The 24,272-nt window shown below is 55.6% G+C and overlaps 1 protein-coding gene and 1 long non-coding RNA gene across 3 annotated transcripts in view; one reads left to right on the top strand and one right to left on the bottom strand.

Annotated features, from left to right (window-relative positions):
* Positions 1–24,272, bottom strand: part of LOC148397212 (uncharacterized) — a 50,353-nt gene that overhangs the window by 6,424 nt on the left and 19,657 nt on the right. Inside the window, exon 4 of the long non-coding RNA XR_015858992.1 lies at positions 8,433–8,654. This is a non-coding gene — a long non-coding RNA (uncharacterized LOC148397212). The remainder of the gene's footprint in view (positions 1–8,432; positions 8,655–24,272) is intronic.
* Positions 491–23,953, top strand: LOC148397214 (filamin-C-like). 2 transcript variants are annotated; one of them, XM_088378216.1, is made up of 47 exons: positions 491–1,099; positions 2,976–3,224; positions 5,235–5,332; positions 6,178–6,328; positions 6,777–6,895; positions 6,976–7,053; positions 7,139–7,301; positions 7,480–7,680; positions 7,790–7,900; positions 8,456–8,593; positions 8,737–8,863; positions 8,933–9,069; positions 9,206–9,399; positions 9,468–9,581; positions 9,768–9,911; positions 10,349–10,472; positions 10,664–10,824; positions 10,928–11,018; positions 11,332–11,501; positions 11,589–11,706; positions 12,147–12,409; positions 12,841–13,438; positions 13,661–13,834; positions 14,520–14,682; positions 14,765–15,093; positions 15,176–15,299; positions 15,461–15,617; positions 15,721–15,910; positions 16,146–16,169; positions 16,275–16,516; positions 17,032–17,131; positions 17,196–17,336; positions 17,626–17,754; positions 17,854–18,027; positions 18,091–18,255; positions 18,372–18,575; positions 18,650–18,802; positions 18,884–19,006; positions 19,085–19,333; positions 19,435–19,737; positions 20,148–20,285; positions 20,425–20,540; positions 22,078–22,210; positions 22,393–22,569; positions 22,645–22,863; positions 22,950–23,165; positions 23,444–23,953. In XM_088378216.1, the coding sequence occupies exons 1-47, from the start codon at positions 736–738 to the stop codon at positions 23,629–23,631; spliced, it is 8,244 nt and encodes a 2,747-aa protein (XP_088234342.1). In that variant the 5' UTR covers positions 491–735; the 3' UTR covers positions 23,632–23,953. The 2 variants fall into 2 exon arrangements, with proteins under 2 accessions (XP_088234342.1, XP_088234343.1); XM_088378217.1 differs by lacking the exon at positions 7,790–7,900.

The raw sequence follows: 24,272 nt of genomic DNA, 5'->3' as shown, positions 1-24,272 counted from the left end.
AGTCCACTCGCATCATCTATAAAAAGATTGCGTGTCAATCTTTGAGCATCAATGACTGCTGACTGATGAGCACGTCCGAAGATTTTCTATTCTGACTCGTACAGTGTGATTAGTATTGGATTCCAATGTTTTGGAGCTAAACAAAGCAAAAGTGATAGGACCTGCTATGGGAAAGATTCAAGCGGGTTCATGTCTACAATTGTCAGCACCGATGTCTTCCTGAGCAGACTGTGGAGGGAGGAAGGGAGGAAAGAAAAAGCATTCTTGACGCACGCACGCACGCACGCACGCACGCACACACAGGGTCTCCCAAATAGGAGCGCCTAAAAATAAGCCACACGCTTTGACTGGGCTTTGACCAATCAGGGAGGGCCCGGTAAACCGAGCCGGAGCCCCCGGACCTCTTGTGGATGAGCGCATGGAGCGTGATGGCAGGGCTCCGGAATGACGCGCTGGGGGGGGGGGCGCCTTTAAAAAGCCACCAGTCAGTCGTCCGTCTGGACATTCAAGTCAAACACTTCGGCGCCTGTTCCCGGGGCCTCACTGCCACCAGCGACTTGGACAAGAGTGGAGAAGGAAGCGCCGTTCCATCAGACAAGCCCGCTCCCCTCACCTCACCGCTTTGACTGTTCAACTCGGACTCGAAAAAGCTAGCGAGCCAGCGAGCCAGCGAGCCAACGACCCAGCGACCCAGCGAGCCAACGACCCAGCGAGCCAGAAAGCAGGGCCGCCACCATGAGCAACAACTACGGCGAGGAGCCGCAGTACTACCAGGCCGCCGACTTTGGCGGCGAAGAGGACGACGAGATCCCGGCCACCGAGAAGGACCTGGCCGAGGATGCGCCGTGGAAGAAGATCCAGCAGAACACCTTCACCCGCTGGTGCAACGAGCACCTCAAGTGCGTCAACAAGAACATCGGCGACCTGCAGCGCGACTTCAGCGACGGCCTGAAGCTCATTTGGCTGCTGGAGGTCCTGAGCCAGAAGAAGATGTATCGCAAGTACCACAACAGGCCCAACTTCCGGCAGATGAAGCTGGAAAACGTCTCGGTGGCACTGGAGTTTCTGGACCGGGAGCACATCAAGCTGGTGTCCATCGGTGAGTGCCTCGGATTTTGGATCCGACTTGGGGGGGGGTCTCCGATCGGCAAAGGTCCCAAATTGCGCAGAGGGAGCGATGAGGCTTTGGCCATTTCGCACAAGAGCAAAAGTCAACTTTGGGGGAGGGGCGGAATTGACAGCGTCAGTGGAAGAGGCGAACTAAACCCAAAATGATAAGCTTCAAATGAATCACTGACTTGTACAAAATGTAAAATACGTACATGTTGGAAGGGAAAGCCAAAAACTTTGAGATGGTATCCTGCCTTCATTCAAAAGTTGTCAATTGCGCTCAGCGGGACGGTAAAAGCTTTCCCTCGCGGTGACCTAATAAATGGTGTCCTTCAGCCTCTGCAAAGGGAGCAAGCAACGACTTTGGAGTCCGATCATTTGTCCCAGTCAGTACATCAGACTGAATGAAGGGATACAAATGACAGCGTACATTGGCTGTAGCTACTTGCACAATCTCAGGAGGCTGATTTGCCCGACACTTGATTCCCTGCATTTGCTAGGGCAATGCGTGGCAGCGTCGCTTCCGCTACTTTTAGATTGTAGGATCTCAGTCCCGAGTTGCCGCGTCAATCTAATGTGCCCGCAGGCTTCTGACAGTCATGTGCGTCAGAACACACACGACCTCGGCTAGCGGCCTCGGCTAGTGGCCGCAGCGAGCAGCCATAGCTAGCGGCCTTGGCTAGCAGGCTCAGGTCATTTAGCAGCTCGCAGCCTCAGCTAGTGGCCTCAGCTAGCGGCCTCAGCTAGCTAGCAGCCTTAGCTAGCGGCCTCAGCTAGCAGCCTCAGCTCGCGGCCTCAGCTAGGCCTGCACGATCGCTCGGAGGCGATAAAACGCCGGCACGGCGTTTGATGGACGTGGCTTTGTGCTGGCAGTTGTCAGACAGGCGGCGGGCGGGCGGGCGGGCGGGCCGCTTTTGCCGCACCTGACTGCAGCACTCAAAGTGTGCCCTTTGGCCTGCCACACATGACAAGATGTCAGCGGGAGCGGGCCTGACAAACAGCAGCTGCTCGCTCACCAACTCACTGGTATCAGCGAGCGAGCGAGCGAGCGAGGGCAGGGGGGGCGGGTCTCGGCCTCGGCACGAAAGCTCAAAACAGGCTGGCCTACCTGATTTGAGCGCAGCTTCCAGCCCAAAAAAGAGGGGCACAGGTGCCCACATAGCGCGTTGAAAGCGCCGAAGCCACGGCATCTTGAAACGTCGGGCAAAGTTTGAAGCGCGGATGGGTCCCATCTCCCAGCCGGCTTTGATTTCTGAGCGCTTCGGGAGGTCATTGAAATAAATCCAAGCGGTATTTCTGTGGCCGCTTGCGCATCTCTTCAGCTGTCAGCGTCTTCAGCGCAGCATTGTGAACACATGACAGATGACGGGGCCCCTCCGGCAGACAACTGAGCCCGCCAGCAAGGAAGGCGCATTGGATCGCTCAATGGCCGTTCGTTGTTTATATACGTACCTACTCAGAATAGCCCGCTCAGCACCGCACTCCGACACGGGTGAAACACGGCCGGCTCGGCTCTTCAATCTCGTGTGGAGACTCCGCTCCCTTTTCCAGCTGCTTTAAGAGCCAATTTATTGGTCGCATGGAAAAGAACGGCGCGGCGCAGCGTAGTCTGACCTGTTAGCTTAATGCTATTGCTATGCAGCAGTGTTGGAAACAACAGACGGGAAACAACCATGCTTTCTATATTGCTGCCCGTCTGGTCTCGAAGCAAAAACCCAAAACATTTCATTCGTGACCTTCTTCTTCATGCGCAAATGATTTCAACTCCGATCTCAAGGCACTCGCTGACATGGATGTTTGACGCTTTTGTTTTTTCCACACCGGAATACCCCAGAATAATAATCATCATAATTCTCTCGCCCCAGACAGCAAAGCCATTGTTGACGGGAATCTCAAGCTGATCCTGGGTCTTATCTGGACTCTGATCCTGCACTACTCCATCTCCATGCCCATGTGGGACGACGAGGACGACGAGGAGGCCAAGAAGCTGACGCCCAAGCAGCGTCTGCTGGGCTGGATCCAGAACAAAGTGCCCCAGCTGCCCATCAACAATTTCAACCGCGACTGGAGGGACGGCAAAGCCCTCGGGGCCTTGGTGGACAACTGCGCTCCGGGTGAGCTTGGTTGCAAAATGACTTTGTCCGCATACGCTTCGGAGCGTCTGGAACGTCGCATAGGTCACGCCGGGAAACTCGGGTGCGTGCGGGGCTCGGTCGTTCGATGCCCAAATCTGGTTAACGAACGGGCAGCCTTCAGAGTTGCCGCCGCTAGATGGCCAACTTGAGCGCTGTCCATTCGTCCGCCTTTAACACCATAACGCTCCGTGGCGAGACATCAGAGTCTCCCGGAGTGCTTAGCGTGTCGACGTTACACTTTTGCGGTTGGCTTCAGCTCACTGGATGGACGACAGCAATGGAAGAGCGGCCTTAACCGGCCTTAAGTTGCTGGGCGAGCCGCTCGGTTGTCATTTTCCTCGGTCGCTACCGAGGCCAGGCCGAGCACGCTATCCATTCATCAGTGCAGTACAACTGTGAACACCTTCCGGAGAGAGCCCGAGCTTCCTGGCTATCCATCTCACAGACGGACATCAGCCCGTGTGCAGAGAGCAGGTAGCGGCAGAGGCCGGGCGCCGGTGACGTTGCGACGGCCAGCTGTCCCGCAACGACGGAAGCCGTCGAGCGTTCCCAGGCCCGAGTGGGACTCTCTGGCTTTCTCTCCGCCTTCGCCGCTACGACGACACCCACCCCCAAATTTGGGGCCCTGACCCACCCGGCACGCGTCACCGCTTCTGAGTCACTGCCAGTGATTGGCGGTAGGTAGCAAGTTACGAGGCTTCACTGGAGGTTTCGGCTACCTGGACTTGAGCATTTACTATTAATCATCCTGAGGATGTGTCAGCAGCTCTAGATGAGGCAACTGCATGTTGCAATGGCGCCGGATGTGAAGGAAGGCCCGCAAGTTCTGGTATTGCGGGGGAGCCCAGAATTAGGCAAAATGAATTGATGAAAAAGAGTTGCTTCTGCTTGCTTATCTTGAAATGCGTTTCAAAACAAACCTCTGAGTTCACCTTCTTTAAAAAGAGTGCGTGCGAGTGCTTTTGTCACCTCTGCCAGTGACATGCCCCAACCTCCCTCCCTCCCTCCCTCCCTCTCGGCTGATTCCCCCTGGATTTTGGAGGCCTGGCGCAGGCCCATGTTTAAGTGTGTTGACACGGGGTGCGAGGAGACGCATCTTTCAGGGCTGCAATGCTGCCCATACAAGGCTGCCTTGTTTCAGCAGCCCGAGCCGACCCGAGCCGACTTTCTCGCTGTGTGGCCACAGACGAGGCGGGAAGAACATCTGAAATCCTCCGCGCTGAGATCAAATCAATATCGCAAATAAAAAGACTTCAGCACAGCCTCGCCACCAAACCGGGCGGGCACTATTACAGAATTTTTGTGTCTCCGGTTTCAACATGAATTTCATGGATGATGACGCTTAGCCATACATTGGACAAATGTCGGTGTTATTTTAGATGCCCGTCAGTAATACACTTTCACTCATTGTCCAAATATTCCTGCGGCATCATGGCGGTTACGTTGCAATGTAAATATTTAGCGCACTTTCTTGCGCTATAGTAACCCGTTAAGCAAGCCATAAACGGCATCGCGACGCATGGAGTCAGATATTCTTTCTCCGCTGCAACTAATATTACTAAGGAGTTGAGTATCTTCTTGAATATCTGCCCCCAGAAGAAATCAGTGAATCTATCTATCTATCTATCTATCTATCTATCTATCTATCTATCTATCTATCTATCTATCTATCTATCTATCTATCTATCTATCTATCTATCTATCTTCAATCTGTCCTTCCATCCATTATTGTCTCTAATAACTGGACTAAGGCATTGCGAGGTTGCTTGGGCGCAAAAGGCCCTCTCTGTCATCAACACTAATCCAATTTAGCGATTAGCTGCCCAGGACGCGCTAGCTTCAGTTTGTTTTGAAAGCCAGAGGGCAGAGTCAGTGCGGCAGCCCCGAAAAAAGTGCACGGGACCTCGCGGCGCGATACTCGCGACGGTCCGAGCGGGGCCTCGTGACCTGCCCTGCGGATGCTCTAATGACGCGCTTGCATTTGGCTAGGTTTGTGTCCCGACTGGGCCGAGTGGGACCCCAACCAGCCCGTGGAGAACGCCAGAGAAGCCATGCAGCAGGCCGACGATTGGTTGGGTGTGCCTCAGGTAAGACGCGCCGACGCCTTTTGCTGTACACGGATCAGACGAGCGGGTGGACCGCCATTAGAACCAGCAGGAGCGAGCGTATTAGGTCTGTCCAATCAAGGCGACATTCACACAAGTTCATTTGAATATTGTAAGGCATAGACGCAAAGACCCATTTGACAAGCGGTAGCCCTTTTGCAAATCACCTCCGAGCGTTGACGCTAAAAATCACCCACCCAAAAGCGGGGGCAGACTGTGTGGAAAGACTTGGATAGAAAAAGTGGATCAAGAGCAATTTCCCTCAAAGTGTTTAAAGCGGACCTCGGTTTGAAATGAAACTTTTCACAAGCGGAGAATGCTCGATGGGGGTTTCGGGGAGTTTGATTTTGCTGCTTTTAGAGCCCTTTCAACACCTCCCCTGAAAGAAGCCATCTAATCTGTGTCCCTCCCTCAGAATGTCATGGGAGCACGGTTGCATTCTTCTTGTTTAGTTCCGCGCAAGCCAACGGCCGCAACAAGGAGAAGCGTTAGCCAAATGGCCGGCCGGGGACTGGATGTCACCCTCCTGTCAGGGCTCGGGTGCGTGGGGGCCGGATTCCGGCGCGCTGGCGTTAAGGAGATGCGGCTAAGTATAAATCCCCCCTGGGAGGCAACGCTCCTTAACCCCGCAGGGCCGGGGTTAAATATAACCAGCCGGGGTCACGGCTTTGCACCAACAAACGACTGACAGGCACGCCGCTCGCTCCCAGTACCAGCCAGCGCAGTGGTGCTAACAGATGCGTTTATTTCCTGTGAAATGCCACCGCACCGTGCCCGCCCGAGGCTCGCTTTGCTGAAACGCTGTCCTTCAATCGTTTGCGCTTCAGGTGATCGCGCCTGAGGAGATCGTGGATCCAGATGTGGACGAGCACTCGGTGATGACCTACCTGTCGCAGTTCCCCAAAGCCAAGCTCAAGCCAGGCGCTCCTCTCAAACCCAAACAGCTTTTCCCTCACAAGGCCAAAGCCTATGGACCAGGTGGGTCCCACACAACACCATTCCGTACAACTGATTTCAGCAATAGGACAGCGACATCGAAACACACACAGCAGCAGAAAAAAAGAACACTCGCAAGTCAGTCAAAGAATCCGAATGGGGCTTCTGAAAGCTGGACAGTGAGGGGCGAGCCTAACATTCTAGGGGAGGGAGGCAAAAAGGTTCTCAGTCCTCGGCACTTGCATACCTGAGGCACCTAGCGGGTGCGCAGGGGCGGACCAGCTCAGAGAGGTAAGCTGGGGCCACAGCCAAATGCAAGTCACTCGCAATGCATTGGGAGCCAGCGGAGGCAGGGAGGGAGGATGGGAGGGAGGGAGGATGGGAGGATAGGATAGGGAGGGAGGGAGGGAGGGAGGGAAACTAGGCCGCTAGCCACGACAGCGGTCGGAGCGCACATGGTCAACAGCGGCTGGCTTTTTTTTCACGGCAGGTATCGAGCCTCAGGGTAACAAGGTGCTTCACCCTGCCGTGTTCACCGTGGAGACTCTGGAAGCCGGCAGCGGCGAGGTCCTGGTCTTTGTGGAGGATCCCGAGGGGCACAAAGAAGAGGTGACAAAGTGGCCGTGTGACAAAGCCAAGCAAGATCTTCTTGCCATCAACTCTCTCTCATGCTCAGCCATTTCCCGCAGGCTAAAGTGAAACCCAACAAGGACAAAAACAGAAGCTACACTGTCACTTATGTTCCTAAAGTCGAGGGTCTGCACAAGGTTCGACAAAGCAGCCAGCCATTACATCCTCCAGTTGAGTTTCTTTCTCTTTTTCAAAGCCTCTCTTTGTTGTCTTCACCGTCAGGTCAAGGTGTTATTTGCCGGTCAGGACATCGACAAGAGCCCCTATGCGGTGAACGTGGCAAAAGACATGGGTGACCCCAGTAAAGTCCACGCCAGGGGACCCGGTCTGGAGCGCACCGGGAACGTGGCCAACAAACCCACCTACTTTGACATTTACACAGCCGGTAAGAATGTCAAGTTCAGCCGTTTCAATCAAATGCCCGCTCGCTTTCGCAAAGGGAGGACCGACGGAAACCATTCTTAGCCACGCTTTTGTTTTCGCGACGCTGCGGCCTTTCCAAGCCCACTGACCGACAACAAACCACCGTCTGCCGGTGACTCGTCTTTCTTCCCGTCAACCAGGCGCTGGCAACGGCGACATCGCCGTGGTCATTGTGGACCCTCAAGGCAAAAAAGACACCGTGGAGATCATTCTGGAGAACAAAGGCGACAGCGTGTTCCGATGCACTTATCGCCCCGTGACTGAGGGTCCGCACGCCGTCCACGTGCTGTTCGGAGGCCACGAGATCCCAAAGAGCCCGTTCCCCGTCAACATCGCCGAAGGTGCGTTACAATTTCGTGCAGTCTCGAGGAACGTGCGGGAGAGCCATTCACCGCGCTTTGGTATTCCTCGGATGCAGCCTTCCTAACGGTTCTTATCTGTCATTTCTAGCACCTCCTGTTGCTCCTCCCACGGGAGCTCCATTGCAGATAATCCCTCAATCAGTGCTCACTCCTCCTGGAACAAAGGGCCCCCCCCCACCAAAAAAACCCGCCCGTCCAAGTTAGTATGTCCCACTGGGACGACGGGCCTTGCACAGTGCTCAGCTCAGCTTAGCTCAGCTCAGCCCCCCACCTCGGACCATGTGCCATGCCCTTAGGACGCTTTGACCATGGTGGAGGCGCACGATGCAGTGTAGTGCTTGGTCCAACTTCTTGCTGCCTGCCAGCCTGCTTGCCACTTTCCTTTCCTAGAGAGCGTAGACGCAATGTTTCTTTGCATCCGACTGTCCCTATTTTGCATTTCTATGGACATTTGCCTTGAGCGCACGCACGCGCACACACATTTGCATCTGCCGGCGTTCCGTCAGAGCCCGCAACGGTTCATACGGGACGGACTGAAACGTTGCCAAAGTGTCGCTCGCTCTGTTCTGTCTCTTTCCGTAATGGCAAAAGGCTTCTTTCTCCTTCACAGGTCTTTTCAGCCCATCCGCAAGGAATCCCGGTTGAATATTCTGATACTAACGCTGCTGCCAAGTGCGGGGGGGGGGGGGGGGGGGGGAAGGGCTCTTGGGATTCAAAAAACCCTTTCTTACCAAATACTTGGTATTCCTTTCAGCCATCAATCCAAACGCCTGCAGAGCCACAGGTCGAGGACTCCAGCCCAAGGGTGTGAGAGTAAAGGAGGTTGCAGACTTCAAAGTCTTCACCAAGGGCGCCGGCAGTGGAACATTGAACGTCTCGGTCAAAGGGCCCAGTGAGTCAGACGGCCTCCTCGTCTCCGCTCTTCCCTTTCTGGATGAGTTCTCTCTTCCTTCCTGAAAAAGGCCATACATAAAATACAGTCCAGTCGGCGCGCTTCTGACCAGAGTCCGTATTGCGCCGCATTGTTCTCTCCAGCCGGAGCGCAGGAGCAAGTCAACGTGCGAGATGTCGGAAACGGCGTGTACGAGTGCGAGTATTACCCCCTCAAGCCGGGTAAATACACAGTCAGCATTACCTGGGGAGGCCAGCCCATCCCCCGCAGGTAAGCGGCAGCCGCCGGCCGCGCTCATCGCCCAGCACCACACAAATAACGTATTGCGGATGTCTGCAGCCCCTTTGAAGTGGAGGTGGGACCCGAGGCCGGTTTCCAGAAGGTGAGGGCCTGGGGTCCCGGTCTGAGGACGGGGATGGTGGGAAAATCTGCCGACTTTGTGGTAGAGGCCGTCGGCACGGATGTCGGGACGCTGGGTGAGTCACGCGTGGACGCCCGTCCGAGCGGCCGCCGTCTTTGCGTTAAGGTCACTCTCCGCCCATTTCTGGCGGGAAAGACATTTGCGGTGGTACGGACCGGCCATTTGAATGCATCCTTCCTGTTTTTGCCAAGGCTTCTCCATCGAAGGACCCTCTCAGGCTAAGATCGAGTGCGACGACAAGGGCGACGGCTCCTGCGACGTCCGCTACTGGCCCACCGAACCCGGCGACTACGCCGTCCATGTGGTTTGCGACGACGAGGACATCAAGGACAGCCCCTTCATGGCCCACATCCTGCCCGCTGCTAACGACACCTTCCCCGAGAAGGTAACCACCAACCGCTGGTGCACGACAACTCTGGCGGGTCTTGTTAACAAATACCCCGGAACGTTCAGGTGAAAGCGTTCGGGCCGGGCCTGCAGCCAACTGGCGTGACGGTCAACAAAGCCACCGAATTCACCATCGATGCCCGCGTGGCCGGGAAGGGTCCGCTCACCATCTACGCCCAGGTACGGCCACATTGACCGCAACGTTGCACGGAACTTCTGACGCACTTTTTCGGGATAGCGGTCAATTTTCAAAAGACGCACACCCATGGAGCGACGTACTATTTTGACCCCACCGCCGGCCGAACACAACTTGTTTCTTTTCCTCGGCGCAAGACCCGGTCTGACACGCTTCTGGCATCCACTCAGGATGCCGAAGGCTGCGCCATCGACATCAAAATCAGCGACAAGGGCGACGGCACGTACCTGTGCACGTACACTCCTGCCAAGCCCATTAAACACACCATCATCATTGCCTGGAGCGGCGTCAACGTGCCCAACAGCCCCTTCAGGGTAAGTTGCGCTCAACGTCATCTTTCACAACTCAATGTTTGTGTTTGCGCCACACAAAAGCTTTCAATATTTTTCTATCTGGATAGTGTTTTACCGCGATTGAAACACTGCCCGCAGGCTAAGTATTTACTTTTAAAGTAACGGACTGCATACTAATATTTGATCATAGGAGTGAGGGAACGAACGTTGCCTTTGGTTTGTTTAGCATAAGGTACGGCTAGCCCGCTAGCTAGCGTCAGGTATAAGGCACGCACCGAGCAAATATCGATCTGTTATTTGAGTCCGGGATATCCCCACTTTGACTGCGACTCGTCGCGGGTTCCCGACACGTTCGACCCCGAGCTTTTGGCTTTACGAACGCTTTTGCGCGTTGGACGTCACGGCGGTGACGATGCTTCCAAACAGCCGCAAGCGCACTCAGTGAATTGGATCATTAGGTGCTGGTCGGCGAGGGTTGTCATCCAGACAGGGTCAAGGTCTACGGGCCCGGAGTGGAGAAGACGGGCCTCAAGGCTAACGAGCCCACATACTTCACCGTGGACTGCGGCCAGGCCGGTCAAGGTGAGCACGTGGGAGAAAATGACGGTTATAAAAACACTGGACAGCCCGGGGCGAGTCCCAACGGAAGGAGGCCTGTGGCGAAGGCTTGCATAACGCCGCTGTAAAATGTGGAAAAACCCTAGAGGGTTTTAAAAAAAAAAAAGTGGCTTTTTTTCTTCGGAGCGTCCTATCTCAACTGTTCTCCCTGTTAGGCGACATCAGCATTGGAATCAAGTGCGCCCCGGGGGTGGTTGGCCCTGCCGAGGCGGACATCGACTTTGACATCATCAAGAATGACAATGACACCTTTACTGTCAAGTACACGCCCCCGGCGGCGGGTCGCTACACCATCATGGTGCTCTTTGCTGACCAAGTAAGATGAGACATGATGTCACATCACCTTTGGAGAGGACATTAAACCCCCTCCCGCCCCCGCTTTCATTGCTCATGAATTTTCTCATCTTCTACCTTGTCAGGAAATTCCCATCAGTCCGTTCAAAGTCAAAGTGGAGCCCTCTCACGATGCTGGCAAGGTGAAAGCCGAGGGGCCCGGACTCAACAAGACAGGTTAGTGCAGTGGGAGCGAGTAAGTGAGTACAAATACGTTGCCACTGCAGATTTCCGCTATCTGTACTTTTTCTGGAAGCATATTTCTGCTCATGTCAAAATAAGCTCGCCACTTCTTTTAACCGTTGCAGCGGATGACTCATGGGAAAGAAAGCACGTTAAGGCTCTATAGTCTTCACAAGCCGCTTCTGCATATACATACTTTCAGCAATGATCCTATCTTTCGAAGCAAAGCTTTAGCGGCCCTCCTTTTTGTATCTGTACTTTGGCATACCATTTTCGTGCATCGACACAAAGGTGCTTTCGGTTGCAGGAGTGGAGGTGGGCACCCCGACCCACTTCACTATCTACACAAAGGGTGCGGGCAAAGCCAGGCCCGAGGTGCGCTTCGCGGCCTCGGGCCCAGGGGAGGCGGTCCGTGACTTTGAGATCATCGATAACCACGATTACTCCTACACGGTCAAGTACACCGCTCTTCAACAGGTGCGTGCGTGCGTGCGTGCGTGCGTCCATTCCAGTCCATTCCACAGCAACGCAGAGATGAGTCACCGTCATGTTGGCTCTTTGCAGGGCAACATGGCCATCACGGTGACCCACGGAGGCGACCCCATCCCGCAGAGTCCCTTCCATATCACAGTGTCACCGCAGCTGGATATCGGAAAAGTCAAAGTGGAGGGATTGGACACCAGTAAGTACAACCTGTTGTTCTCTGACAATGAAAAAAACAAAAACCCAAAGAGTCACACACGCGACTTTGATCCATGAAGGACCCAAGAACCTAACCCTACCAGTTACTGCCAATATTTATCGATTCATTTTCCCTCAGGGAAACCCGCGCGATGAGCGTTGTGTGCGGTGACCGGCCGCCGCCACCGCTGCAGTCTCGCTCACGGCTCGACTTAGCGTTTCTCGTTTGAGTTCCTTTCGTTTTTCTCATCCAATCCACACAATTACTGGGAGAAAGTAATCTGATAACGGCGTGGCCGTCCGGCGACCGCCAGTCGGGGCGAAAACATTCCACTCGAGTCCCGTACGTTGCCAGAATGCATATTTCAAGGTCACGTGCACTTGCAACTGAGCTGCAAACTTGGAAGAGTTCACGTTGTCTTTTTTTTTTTTTCTCCCTAGAAGTGGAAGTGGGAAGGGACCAGGAATTCACAGTGAACACCAAGGGTGCCGGCGGGCAGGGCAACGTAGGCGTGAAGATGACCTCGCCCAGCGGCCGACCCATCCCGTGCAAGCTGGAGTCGGACAAAGCCAAAGGCGTTCACGGCGTGAAGTACATCCCCCCGGAGGAGGGGCAGTACAAGGTGGATGTCAGCTATGACGGAAACCCCGTCATGGGAAGCCCCTTTGGGCTGGAAGCCGTGATGCCCGCTGACCCCTCAAAGGTAAATGCTCAGCAAAGTGCCCTTCGACAATTACTGTTCAGACGGTCGGGAGCCACCGGCCATTCGTCACTTTGAGGAAACAAAAAAGAAAAGTCTCTTCAACCACGAAGCAAAGCGAGCTTGGAGCTGTTTGTCACTTCCACTTTACTGTGAAACCTAAGCCTCAGCCAAAAGAGCTATCAATTAGGTATTGTATAGTCTTGCACCAAAACCATTCACAAAAGACAGCTAGCTTGATGCTAACACCAAATGCAAAGACTAAGGCACATTCACACTGATGTTATTGCTGCTGTAACACATACAAAGACAGCATAGACCAAAGGTCTCGACCGGAAATCTCGAAAACCCCGGAAACTAAAAGGGGGGAGGGGGTCATTGTAGATCAAAGGTCGCTAACTCACGACGTTTGACCTGACTTTGCTGCATCTCAGGTCCGAGCTTTCGGCCCCGGTCTTCAGGGCGGCGTGGTGGGCAAACCGGCTCCGTTCACTATCGACACCAAGGGAGCGGGTGCCGGCGGGCTGGGCCTAACGGTGGAGGGTCCCTGCGAGGCCAAAATCGAGTGCCAAGATAACGGCGACGGCACGTGCTCGGTCGCCTACCTGCCCACCGAGGCCGGCGAGTACGCCATCAACATCCTGTTCGCCGACAAGCACGTTCCGGGCTCCCCTTTCAAGGCGGCAGTACGGCCGGCCTTCGACCCCAGCAAGGTCACGGCCAGCGGCCCCGGGCTGGAAAGAGCCAAGGCGGGGGAAACGGCCACCTTCACTGTGGACTGCACACGGGCCGGCGAGGCAGAGCTCACCATCGAGATCGTATCGGACAGCGGGGTGAAGGCCGAAGTGCGCATCCAGAAAACGGCAGAGGGAACTTTCTCCGTCACCTACATCCCGCCGTTCCACGGCGCGCACACCGTTACCATCAAGTACGGAGGCCACGTGATCCCCCACTTCCCTAAGGTTCTGCAGGTGGAGCCTTCAGTGGACACCAGCGGGGTGCACGTCTACGGGCCAGGGGTGGAGCCGAGAGGTAAAAGGACAATGCAAATCTGCAAATCGGTCCCACTCTTGCACAACGACCTACCTGTCAAACACACCCAACAGTCTCTCTTTTTACCATGAAGATCAACTTACCTAACCCTGAGCCTTAACTGAAGCCTAACCTAAGACACATCTTGCGCTAGTGGCGGGCCGCCCACGTCATTCTTGACAGCTGCCGTCGTCGTTGCAAACAACGGCGCTTTGTTCCCAGGCGTCCTGCGAGAGGTCACGACCCACTTCATCGTGGACGCCCGCGCTCTCACCAAGGTCGGAGGCAATCACGTGAAGGCTCGCATCGTCAACCCTTCGGGCACCACCACGGATGGCTACATCACCGACAAGGGCGACGGCACCTACAGAGTGGAGTACACGCCCTTTGAGGACGGTAGGGACGCACGTCAGATGAAGCCTATGCGGCCGTGTCTAGAGGGTCTACATACAGGGCTGTCAAAGCCTTTTTCCTCACTCAGCTGACTGGTTAGAACAATTAGAGCAAATTTGAACTTAATCAGTTATGGGTGATCATCGTCCCATCATACCACGGAAGGGCCCCTGCATCGGCTTATTGGCCTTTGGACAGCGGCTAAGTGCTTTTGAACAGAAGACGGGACAAAGTGTGGCAAGACGCGGGGAGCCGGAGTTTGACAACCATGGTGAAAAACCCCTGAAAGAACGCGCACTGTCACATGGGATCAGATAGAAGGACTAACAGGTGCACCGCTGCGGGAACAGTCAGTGTGAGAGATTTGGGCAGGATATAAATACGGAATGATGCAGTGCTGCAATGATGCGAGGGCCAGAGAGCAGGCAGCCCGACCGACAGGCTCAGATTTATAAATAGTCTGTTCTGGAACTGAAGCTCTTAACCAGGCAGGTATGTGTGCCCCAGGCCGCCCGCCGGCGCACCTGCCGTTACAGTAGGAGCGAGCGCGCCATTACAGGGGCTTGCTTATGAAGAAAGCCGGCGGGCCTCTTCAAGCCCCAACAGAGACTATTTGCCTGTCCATGCTCAATCACACATATCCAATTGTAGAAGGTCGGCTTGACTCATTCAAAGTGTTTGTGCGCAGGCACGCATCTGATCGAGGTCCTGGTCTATGACGTGCCCGTACCCAAAAGTCCCTTCAGAGTGTCAGTGGCGGAGGGATGCGATCCCACCCGGGTCAGGGCCTATGGACCGGGCCTGGAGGGAGGAATCACTAACAAGCCCAACTGCTTCACGGTGGAGACCAGGTAGCACACGCACAAAGCCAAATAGTAGCCAACCTTGTCTCCAGTCGATGCGTGATTCAAGTCTCTCTCTGCGCGTCCGCAGGGGTGCCGGGACCGGAGGTCTGGGCCTAACCATCGAGGGTGCGTCCGAGGCCAAAATCTCTTGCAAAGACAACAAAGACGGAAGCTGCAGCGTGGAGTACGTCCCCTTCACGCCCGGAGACTACGACGTCAACATCAACTACGGCGGTCACCCCATCCCGGGCAGTCCCTTCAAAGTGCCCGTCAAAGACCCCGTGGACCCCAGCAAGGTCAAGTGCTCCGGTCCCGGCCTGGGTACCGGAGTGAGAGCGCACATCCCTCAAACGTTCACGGTGGACTGCACTCGGGCCGGGCAGGCTGCGCTGGATGTCAAAGTGTTTGGACCGACAGGTCGGAGGGGATTTCCATTTCGGGGGGGGGGGCTTCGCAGAGAGTGCAGCCAATCGTCTAACGCTAAAGCTTTTGTTCAAAGGTACCACGGAGCCAGTGGGTGTCAAAAACAATGGTGACGGCACCCACACGGTTCACTACACCCCAGCTCAGGACGGACCCTACACCGTGGCAGTCAAATATGCAGAGCAGGACGTCCCGCATAGGTATGTATGTGCTGCAAATCAAATTCTTCAGCGTGACAACTCCTGCCAAGGTGCATCTACGTGCAGTCGATTGAGAATTGTCGGTGTCCTATAGCATGAACAGTCACTGTCCATCCTCTGGCAACATTCCATTCAATTCCATTTCCCTCTGCCGTCAACAGTCCATTCAAGGTCACGTCTCAGCCCGGGCATGACGCAAGCAAGGTGCGAGCCAGCGGACCCGGTCTGGACAGCAAAGGCGTGTCCGCCAGCCTTCCCGTAGAGTTCACCATTGACGCTCGCGATGCCGGCGAGGGGCTGCTCACTGTGCAGATACTGGTCGGTCTCCCGCCCTTCCTTCCTCCCTCCCACTCGACCGCTTGCTTGCTTGCTTGTCCCTTCACCTCCGCCCACGACATAACCCAAACGCTCTGGCCGACAGGACCCGGAGGGCAAGCCGAAGAACGCCAGCATCCAGGACAACAGGGACGGCACCTACACCGTGTCCTACGTCCCCGACTCCATCGGCCCGTACACCATCACCATCAAATACGGAGGGGATGAAATTCCGTACTCGCCCTACAGGATTCAGTCCAATCCCACGGGAGATGCCAGCAAGTGTCGCCTCACAGGTAACTCCGTTCCTGTTTACATTTGGCAAGAATTTCTGAAAATACAGAGAAAAGCTACAGCAAGGCATATCATGGATTCTCCCTGCCGTGAACATTCTCCGCCTCTCGATGATAATCTCGATCAACACGCTGCGCCCCGTGCAGCACCGGAGGAGCACAACTCTTACGTTGAAGTAGCTGAGCGGTGACGGTTTTGCTCGATTTATTTCCAACACAACCTGTTTTTCTTTTGCAGTGTCAATAGGAGGACACGGCGTATGTAAGTCATGCTTTTTTTTCATTTGTACGGGAAAGCCTCCAAAAATGAATACGACGGACGACTGGACTTTCTTTGCTTTGTTGCTTTGTTTGTTTTTCCCAACAGCGGGCCTTCAGAAGCTGCAGACCTCAGAGGACACGGTCATCACGGTAGATGCCAAGGCCGCCGGCAAGGGCAAGGTAACGTGCAAGGTGTTGACGCCGCAAGGGATGGAGCTGGACATGGACGTGGTGGAGAATCGCGACGGCACCTTCGACATTTACTACACGGCCCCCGAACCCGGCAAATACGTCATCACCATTCGCTTCGGAGGCCAAAACATCCCCAAGAGCCCCTTCCACGTGGTGGTGGGTAAACCAAAACGCCGTGCTGTCTGTCACCATTCCAAGAGGAACACATTCTTTTTAAGACGGAATCAATCTAAATGAACAAATAGCGTCTCATCGAGGTGGATACAAATGAAGCCTAAATAGCCCTGTTTTTGTCATGTGAAAAATAAGACCAAGCAAAAAAAGCTATTTGGAACTGTTCCTAATCCCCCCCGGCCACCTTGACTAAGGCAGAAGAAAAACCAAGCGAAACCTCGCACATTTTTAGGGGGCATTTTGAATCGGGGCAATCGGGCAAAATGAGCAAGTGCGTTCACTTGCTCATTTTTGAAGTAGCGCTCAGCGATGTCACAGACCTTCAGGCTTGTGCAGGAAAAGCCCACGAGAACATCGGAAACGTATTGATTGCCACCACAAGCACCGGGCGTGTGTATAGACTTTCAATATAGTGCCGTGCTGATGGATAGATAAGACAAAAATCTGCCCAAATCTTTTGCACAAATGCCACCACCCGTGTTTGTTTTGTCCCAAAGGCCTCAAATGAGCCGGTTGCCCCTCGCGACACGGTGGACCCTCTCTTCAGGCCGGTCAACTTCCTGGTGCCTTTCACGCCGCAGCAAGGAGAAATATCAGGTGGCAAAACGCCGAGGTCATTAAAGCTCCCCCCGCACGAGCTAACCCGTCCCGCCGTTGTCAGGTGAGGTCCGGATGCCCTCGGGCAAGACGGCCAGGCCGCATATCACCGACAATAAAGACGGCACCATCACCATCAAGTACCAACCCACCGAGAGAGGTCTGCACGAGATGGACATCAAATATGAAGGCAACCACATTCCAGGTCGGCAAAAATGACGCACCCTGCAAGCCATGTCAAATTCGCTCGATTAGACTTTGACCATGTTTGTCGGAACTTTGATCCCATGAAAAGGGGTCGGGGTCCGTGGTCAAGGCTGAATTCAAGCAACAGTGTGATATTTGTAGTGAAGCTGGAGCATGAAATTCGGGTTGGAATATGTTAAAGGTCTGAAGCCAAACTCGAATGCGCTAGAAAACATGGAAATGAAGACTGACGGTGAAATCAGCAAAGAGTCCTAAAGCAGGCTTCGCTATGCTTTTGCTGACTACAGGAAGCCCTCTGCAGTTCTTTGTGGACGCCGTGAACAGTGGAGTGGTGTCGGCCTACGGTCCCGGCCTGAGTTACGGCATGGTCAACAAAGCCGCCACCTTCACTGTGGTCACCAAGAACGCGGGCGAAGGTACGACACAAGGAGGATTCAAAGCGACATGCAATTTCAAATGCCGGCCGATGTCAAGATGGGAGAAAAGAATGACTGGTGGCTTTTGTGTGCGGGCAGGTGGTCTCTCCCTGGCGGTGGAGGGCCCATCCAAGGCAGAGATCACCTGCAAGGACAACAAAGACGGCACCTGCACCGTGTCCTATCTTCCCACGGCGCCCGGAGACTACAGCATTATTGTCAAGTTTGACAACAAGCACATTCCCGGCAGCCCCTTTGTCGCCAAGATCACCGGTGGGTAGGGAAACGAATTCATCCGTTGCCCGGCGCTCAAAGACACCTTTCTCTCTCGCCAAGGCGACGACAGCATTACCCGCACGTCCCAGCTGAACGTGGGCACGTCCGCCGACGTTTCGCTCAAGATCACCGAAACGGACCTGAGCTCTCTCAGCGCCAGCATCCGAGCGCCCTCGGGCAACGAGGAACCCTGCCTGCTCAAGAGGCTACCCAACAGACACCTCGGTGAGAACGCGTCGACCGCAGCCGAGCTCCGCCCCGCCCCGCCCCGCCCTGCCCTGCCTGCTTTAGCCCTGGAGTCCAAACGCATTTAACTGACTGACGCCCGTCGGCTCCCTCAGGTATCTCATTCACCCCGAAAGAGGTGGGCGAGCATGAAGTGAGCGTGAGGAAGAACGGCGTACACGTCGCCAACAGCCCCTTCAAGATCATGGTCGGCCAATCGGAGATCGGCGAGGCCAGCCGGGTCAAAGCCTTCGGCAAAGGCCTGGTGGAGGCGCACACGTTTGAGATGGCCGAATTCTTTGTGGACACCAGGAACGCCGGTACGCTCGCTCCGACAACCTCTCCACCGCCGCCGAGTGCGGCCGGGGAAATGTGACGGATGGCTTTTCTTCAGGTTACGGCGGGCTGGCGTTGTCCATCGAGGGTCCCAGCAAAGTGGATATCAACTGCGAAGATATGGAGGACGGGACGTGCAAGGTGACCTACTGTCCGACAGAGCCCGGAAATTACACCGTGAACATCAAGTTTGCCGAAAAGCACATCCCAGGTTCGGAATTGATAGATAGCGAAGGCGGCGGACGAGGTCGGAAAATGTCTGGTGGAAAATGCGCCTCTCGGTTTCCTCCAGGAAGTCCGTTTACAGTGAAGGTGACCGGCGAAGGGAGGATGAAGGAGAGCATAACCAGAAAGAGGCAGGCGTCCTCCATCGCTTCGGTGGGCAGCACCTGCGGACTCAACCTGAAGATTCCAGGTCAGCCAGCTGTCCCGGGACCGCGGAGCGGAGCCGACGGTGCCGAGCGCTTCCGGCAACCTTCTCCTTTGCGCCTAGGAAACTGGTTCCAGACGGTGTCGGCCCAAGAGAGGCTCACCCGGACGTTCACCCGCAGCAGCCACACGTACACGCGCACCGAGCGCACCGAGATCAGCAAAACCCGCGGCGGCGAGACCAAGCGGGAAGTTCGGGTGGAGGAGAGCACGCAGGTGGGCGGAGGGGGCAGCCCCTTCAGAGACGTCTTTGGAGACTTCCTGGGCCGGGAGAGCCTGAGCAGCTTCGCCGGCATCGCGGCCAGACCCGAAGGTGACCTCCTTAAACGGTCTTGTGCGTTTGTCTGGTATTCTCGCCCACCGACTCGTCGACGGACGGGGGATCCAAACGTGTATGTCTTCTTTCTATCCAAGCGCGTGGCGGCGGTGGCGGCGCCGATGTTGCAGGCGAGATGGGCTCGCAGGCCATGACGGCCCAGGTGACCAGCCCCGGGGGCAAGACGGTGGACGCCGACATCGTGGACGGAGGAAACAGCACGTACAGCGTGCGCTTCGTCCCCCAGGAGATGGGAGCGCACACCGTCAACGTCAAGTACCGAGGCCAGCACGTCCCCGGGAGCCCCTTCCAGTTTACCGTGGGGCCCATGGGGGAGGGAGGCGCGCACAAGGTCCGGGCGGGAGGCCCCGGCCTGGAAAGAGGCGTGGCCGCAGCACCTTGTAAGTGAACGTGGCAAAGAGAGAGAGAGAGAGCAGAGCGTAGCGCTGTTGTCAAACCATCGCGCAACATCTCCTTGAGAACACCAAAACAAGAGCGCACAGTCGGCTTTTCGTATCCAGTCCATTTCGTTTCACACAAGTCGGCGGCTAGCTTCATGCTAACATATACTAGGTACATGATGTCCTAAATTGGATCTGAATTTCAGCTTTATTGCCGCATTCCGTCGAACAAAATTCCAACACCTAACCCTAACCCATTGGGAGCACACGTCGTTTATTCTTGCGCTGCGTGTCTTGCAGTCCGGCGTGTCGTGGCAAAGGATGGCAGGCAATACCTTCCAAATTTGGATGGGAAGCCCCCGAAAAGGAACCAACCTTCACTCGACTTTTCTTTTTCCCTCTCTCTTCAGCCGAATTTAGCATCTGGACTAGAGAGGCCGGCGCCGGGGGCTTGTCCATTGCCGTGGAAGGGCCCAGCAAGGCGGAAATCTCCTTTGAGGACAGAAAGGACGGCTCCTGCGGCGTCTCTTACATCGTCAAAGAACCCGGTGGGTCATTGTCCTTATTTTCTTTTTCGTCCAAGCGCGTTCTTCCGCCCGCCCGCCCGCCCGCGCCCGTTTGGTCTGTCTGTTTTTTTCCCTCCAGGTTGCGCGGTGCTGAAAGCTAATAAGCCGTCTGTTCCCTCAGGTGACTACGAGGTGTCGATTAAGTTCAACAACGAGCACATCCCCGACAGCCCGTTCATCGTTCCCATCGCGACCCTGTCGGACGAAGCCCGCAGGCTCACGTTCAGCAGCCTGCAGGTGAGAATTGCCCAAAGGAATCTAAGCGCGTCAAGCTGGAGGAGAGCGGCGCCTGCCGCCTCTTTGCCCTTGACGTGTCAATGAAGCGCAGCCACGGGCCGCTAAAGGTCGGGATTAACTGTCCCCCGCTGCGCGCCGCTCGTCAGTGGCGACGGGGACAACAAGGACGCAATCGCCTTGCATTCACAATGGCAGATCTCTGTGACATGCCGTACACTGCCAAAAGAAATCATAATATCATGATGTCAACTTTCCAGTTCTGTCCTCGATGAGCTTGCCGAAGGAGTCGGCGGTTGCGCTCGGCTCACTTTTTAACAATCGTTCGCAATGAACTTTGGGTTCTGGCGCCCGAGATTGCCAGGAAGCCCCGGACGTCGTCTCCAGAGCGCTGGCCCTGACCCGAAGCGGTGTCATAAGGCGGAGCATGAGCCGGGAAGCGGCTGGGCCTTTGCTGGCAAGCTCAGTGGCCTAGTGGTAGAGTGTCCGCCTTGAGACTGGAAGGGTTCAAACCCCGGCCGGCCGGGTCATACCAAAGACTATAAAAATGGGACCCTATGCCTCCCGGCTGGGCACTCAGCATGAAGGGTTGGAATAGGGGGTTAGATCACCAAATGATTCCCGAGCGCGGGAGGCACCGCTGCTGCTCACTGTTCCCCTCTCCCCCAGGGGATGGATCAAAATCACATGGGGATGGATGGGTTCAATGCAGAGGACAAATTTCACCACACCCAGATGTGTGTGTGACGATGATCATTGGGAGGGACTTTAACTTGAACTTACGACTTTTGCTCAAGCAGACTTGGAGGGCTAGCGATGTCATTCGGGACGGCTTAGCGTGGGCCGTTATCAAATTCCGGTGCTACGGCAAGCTCCCTCCCTATCGCCCGCCGTATCGCAAATTAGCAAGGTGCTGAGCAAAAGGTGCAAAAAAAGGTCAAAGCCTTTTCGGTACGGACAAATAGGTCTACGGAAAAGCCAGGTCCGGTCCGGGCCGTACCGCACCGCACCGCTGCACCTCTCGTGGCTTTTAGGTTGGGCCTGAAAGCCCGTCCGTCACCATGAATGGTGTATTTGTTCAAAGCGGGCCTGTGACTTCAAAACACCCCAACAGTCAAGAAGTCCCTTTTTAGGTCAGGGAGTAGCAACGTCCAAGCAAACGTGTGTGGTGTCAGCGACTGGGCTCACTTCACACTAGCTCCGTTTTTTTGCCTTCACACTTTTCACAGCCAGCAACATTGAAACTGGGTTTTTGTAATGGGGTGGTGGTGGAGGGGGGGGGGGGGGGGGGGGGGGGGGGGGCATTTTCTGCCACCAGAGGCCTGCCCAAGTGCAATATCAGAGCAAGACTTCAAATGTCAGGCAAGCTCTCGTCTGCCGCGGGGGCACAAACACCAAACGGCTCGCTATCAACTCTGACCTTTCCTGCCTCGCCGCATCTATTCTGGTCCGGTGGCCGGCCGGGATGACTCACATACCGGCCCCTCCCTCGTGGGGCCACATACGCACGCGCGCGCGCATAATGCATTCTTTTTTTCAGGAGAAGGATTTGAAGGTGAACCAAGAAGCCTCGTTCATGGTGCAGCGCAACGGCGCTCGCGGCGTGGTGGACGCCAAAGTCCACACCCCCTCCGGCAGCTCAGAGGAGTGTTACGTCACCGAGCTCGATGGCGGTAAGCCACTCCCTGCAAAGCAAGCGTCCCTTCCTCTCAACGATTTACTGCCGAGACACTGGCAAATCCCAAAAATGGAGAAAGAAGCGGCCCTAGCTTTGTTTCTACAAGGCCTCCCTCCGTTGCCTGCACGGATGCATTCAGAATGAGGCAAGCCGTCTCTCCTTTTCTTTGGCCCTCAGACAAGACCGCCGTCCGCTTCATTCCCCGCGAAAACGGCGTCCACTCCATCGACGTCAAGTTCAACGGCTGCCACATTCCCGGAAGCCCCTTCAACGTGCGGATGGGAGATCCCGGACTGATCGGGGATCCGGGCATGGTTACGGCGCACGGCCCCGGCCTGCTGGGCGGAATCACCGGTGGGCACCGCCGTCCGCTCGTCCGGTGAAGGGAGTCGCTTTTGAACTGTAGGCATGTGGACTTTCCCGGCGTAGGCGCGCCCTCCGACTTTGTGGTCAACACGTGCAACGCCGGGCCGGGCACGCTGTCGGTAAACATCGACGGGCCGTCCAAGGTCAAGATGGACTGCTGCGAGTGTCCCGAAGGCTACAAAGTCACCTACATCCCCATGGCGCCCGGCAACTATCTCATCACCATCAAGTACGGCGGGCCGCAGCACATTGTCGGGAGCCCCTTCAAAGCTAAAGTCACAGGTAAGCTGCTAGCCGGTGGGACATTTTGGTGGGATGGAGTCGCAATGAATATTTTCAAGACGCTGGCCGCTTTTGATGCGCCGCAGGCGCCCGCCTGTCAGGCGGACACAGCCTGCACGAGACCTCGTCCGTCCTGGTGGAAACGGTCACCAAGTTGTCCAAAGTGGGCGGCGGCGGCGGCGGCGCTTTCGCCTCCTCCAAGCTGACGTCGGACGCCGGCAAGGTGGTCTGCCGCGGGACGGGCCTGAGCAAGGCCACGGTGGGACAGAAAAACAATTTCACAGTCGACTGCGGCAAAGCAGGTGAGGCGCCGCTCGCGCGTCATCGGCTCGTCGTCGGCTCGTCGTCGGCTCGTCCTTTCGTAGCTTTGCAAAGCAGCCGTGAAAGCGGCCGATCTCGCTCGCGATCTTCCCAAGGAGGGCGCTTCTTTTGTTAGCATTTGCGAGGCTAGCGCGTGCTAAATGAGCTGCTCGATTTTGCGCTTTGCAGAAGAAAAGAAGCCGGTAAGATGTAGAAAATGGACGCGCGTGCCACCCGCAGTTTGATTGACTTGATTTTTTGTTGGCCTTTTTGTGCGCAGGCAGCAACATGCTGATGGTGGGCGTGCACGGGCCTCACGCGCCGTGCGAGGAGGTCTACGTCAAGCACATGGGCAACAAGCTCTACAACGTCACCTACACCGTCAAGGACAAGGGCAGCTACACGCTCATCGTCAAATGGGGAGACGACAACGTCCCCGGCAGCCCCTACAAAGTGGCCGCGTCCTAAAAAACAGCCCAATCATTTTGCTGTGGACTGAGAACCACTGACTGCACTAAAGCTCGGGCAGATATGCGTACGTGCGTGCGGGCGGGCGAGCGGGCGTGCGTGCGTGCGTGCGTGTGCCAAAATGCGTGTGAAATCCCAGATGCTGCATTTACAAATAAGCAAAGCGACGTCAAGGCAACGAGCCAGAGGTGCGTTTGTTTGGCCTCCGCTCTGAAAGCACAAGCGTGTGGCACACTGCTTTTTGTATGGGTTCTTCTTGCCTTCTTTTCTTATATTAACCTTTTTTTTTGCAAACCTAATAAAGACTTCACTGTTAAACGGAGCCGTTGCATCTTACGTACATATTTGATTGCACAGCGTGTTAGCTTTACCCCCACGCAAAACGACGAGCCCGCGCCGACTCTCAGCCGGGCTCCGCCGTCGGGCCTTTGGATGATTTCCGAGCGCCGCTTCCTCCCCCTGTGACTGGCAATTTTCCGCAAACAACAGGAGCTCTCCCTCGAGAAGCTTTGGAGAGCGGAAAGAAACGTGACGAGCGCATTATGCCTTCTCATTTACATGTTGCACTCGCGAGATGGCAGCATAGGCAAGGTGTCCTCATATCCCCATCCAAAGCTTTATTGTTCCTCGATGAAGACGAA

The sequence above is a fragment of the Syngnathus floridae genome, chromosome 6, assembly GCF_059516105.1.
Source record: "Syngnathus floridae isolate MCC-2025c chromosome 6, RoL_Sflo_1.0, whole genome shotgun sequence".
NCBI lineage: Eukaryota > Metazoa > Chordata > Actinopteri > Syngnathiformes > Syngnathidae > Syngnathus > Syngnathus floridae.
This window is presented reverse-complemented; position numbering and strand designations above follow the sequence as displayed.

What these genes read in the sequence shown, in the direction of transcription:
- LOC148397214 (XM_088378216.1), top strand. Translation starts at nt 736, where the DNA reads ATGAGCAACAACTACGGCGAGGAGCCGCAGTACTACCAGGCCGCCGAC. An exon ending in GGTGGACAACTGCGCTCCGG is followed by an intron (nt 3,225 to 5,234) that starts GTGAGCTTGGTT and finishes GCATTTGGCTAG; the next exon opens with GTTTGTGTCCCGACTGGGCC. An exon ending in GCAGCAAGGAGAAATATCAG is followed by an intron (nt 17,132 to 17,195) that starts GTGGCAAAACGC and finishes CGCCGTTGTCAG; the next exon opens with GTGAGGTCCGGATGCCCTCG.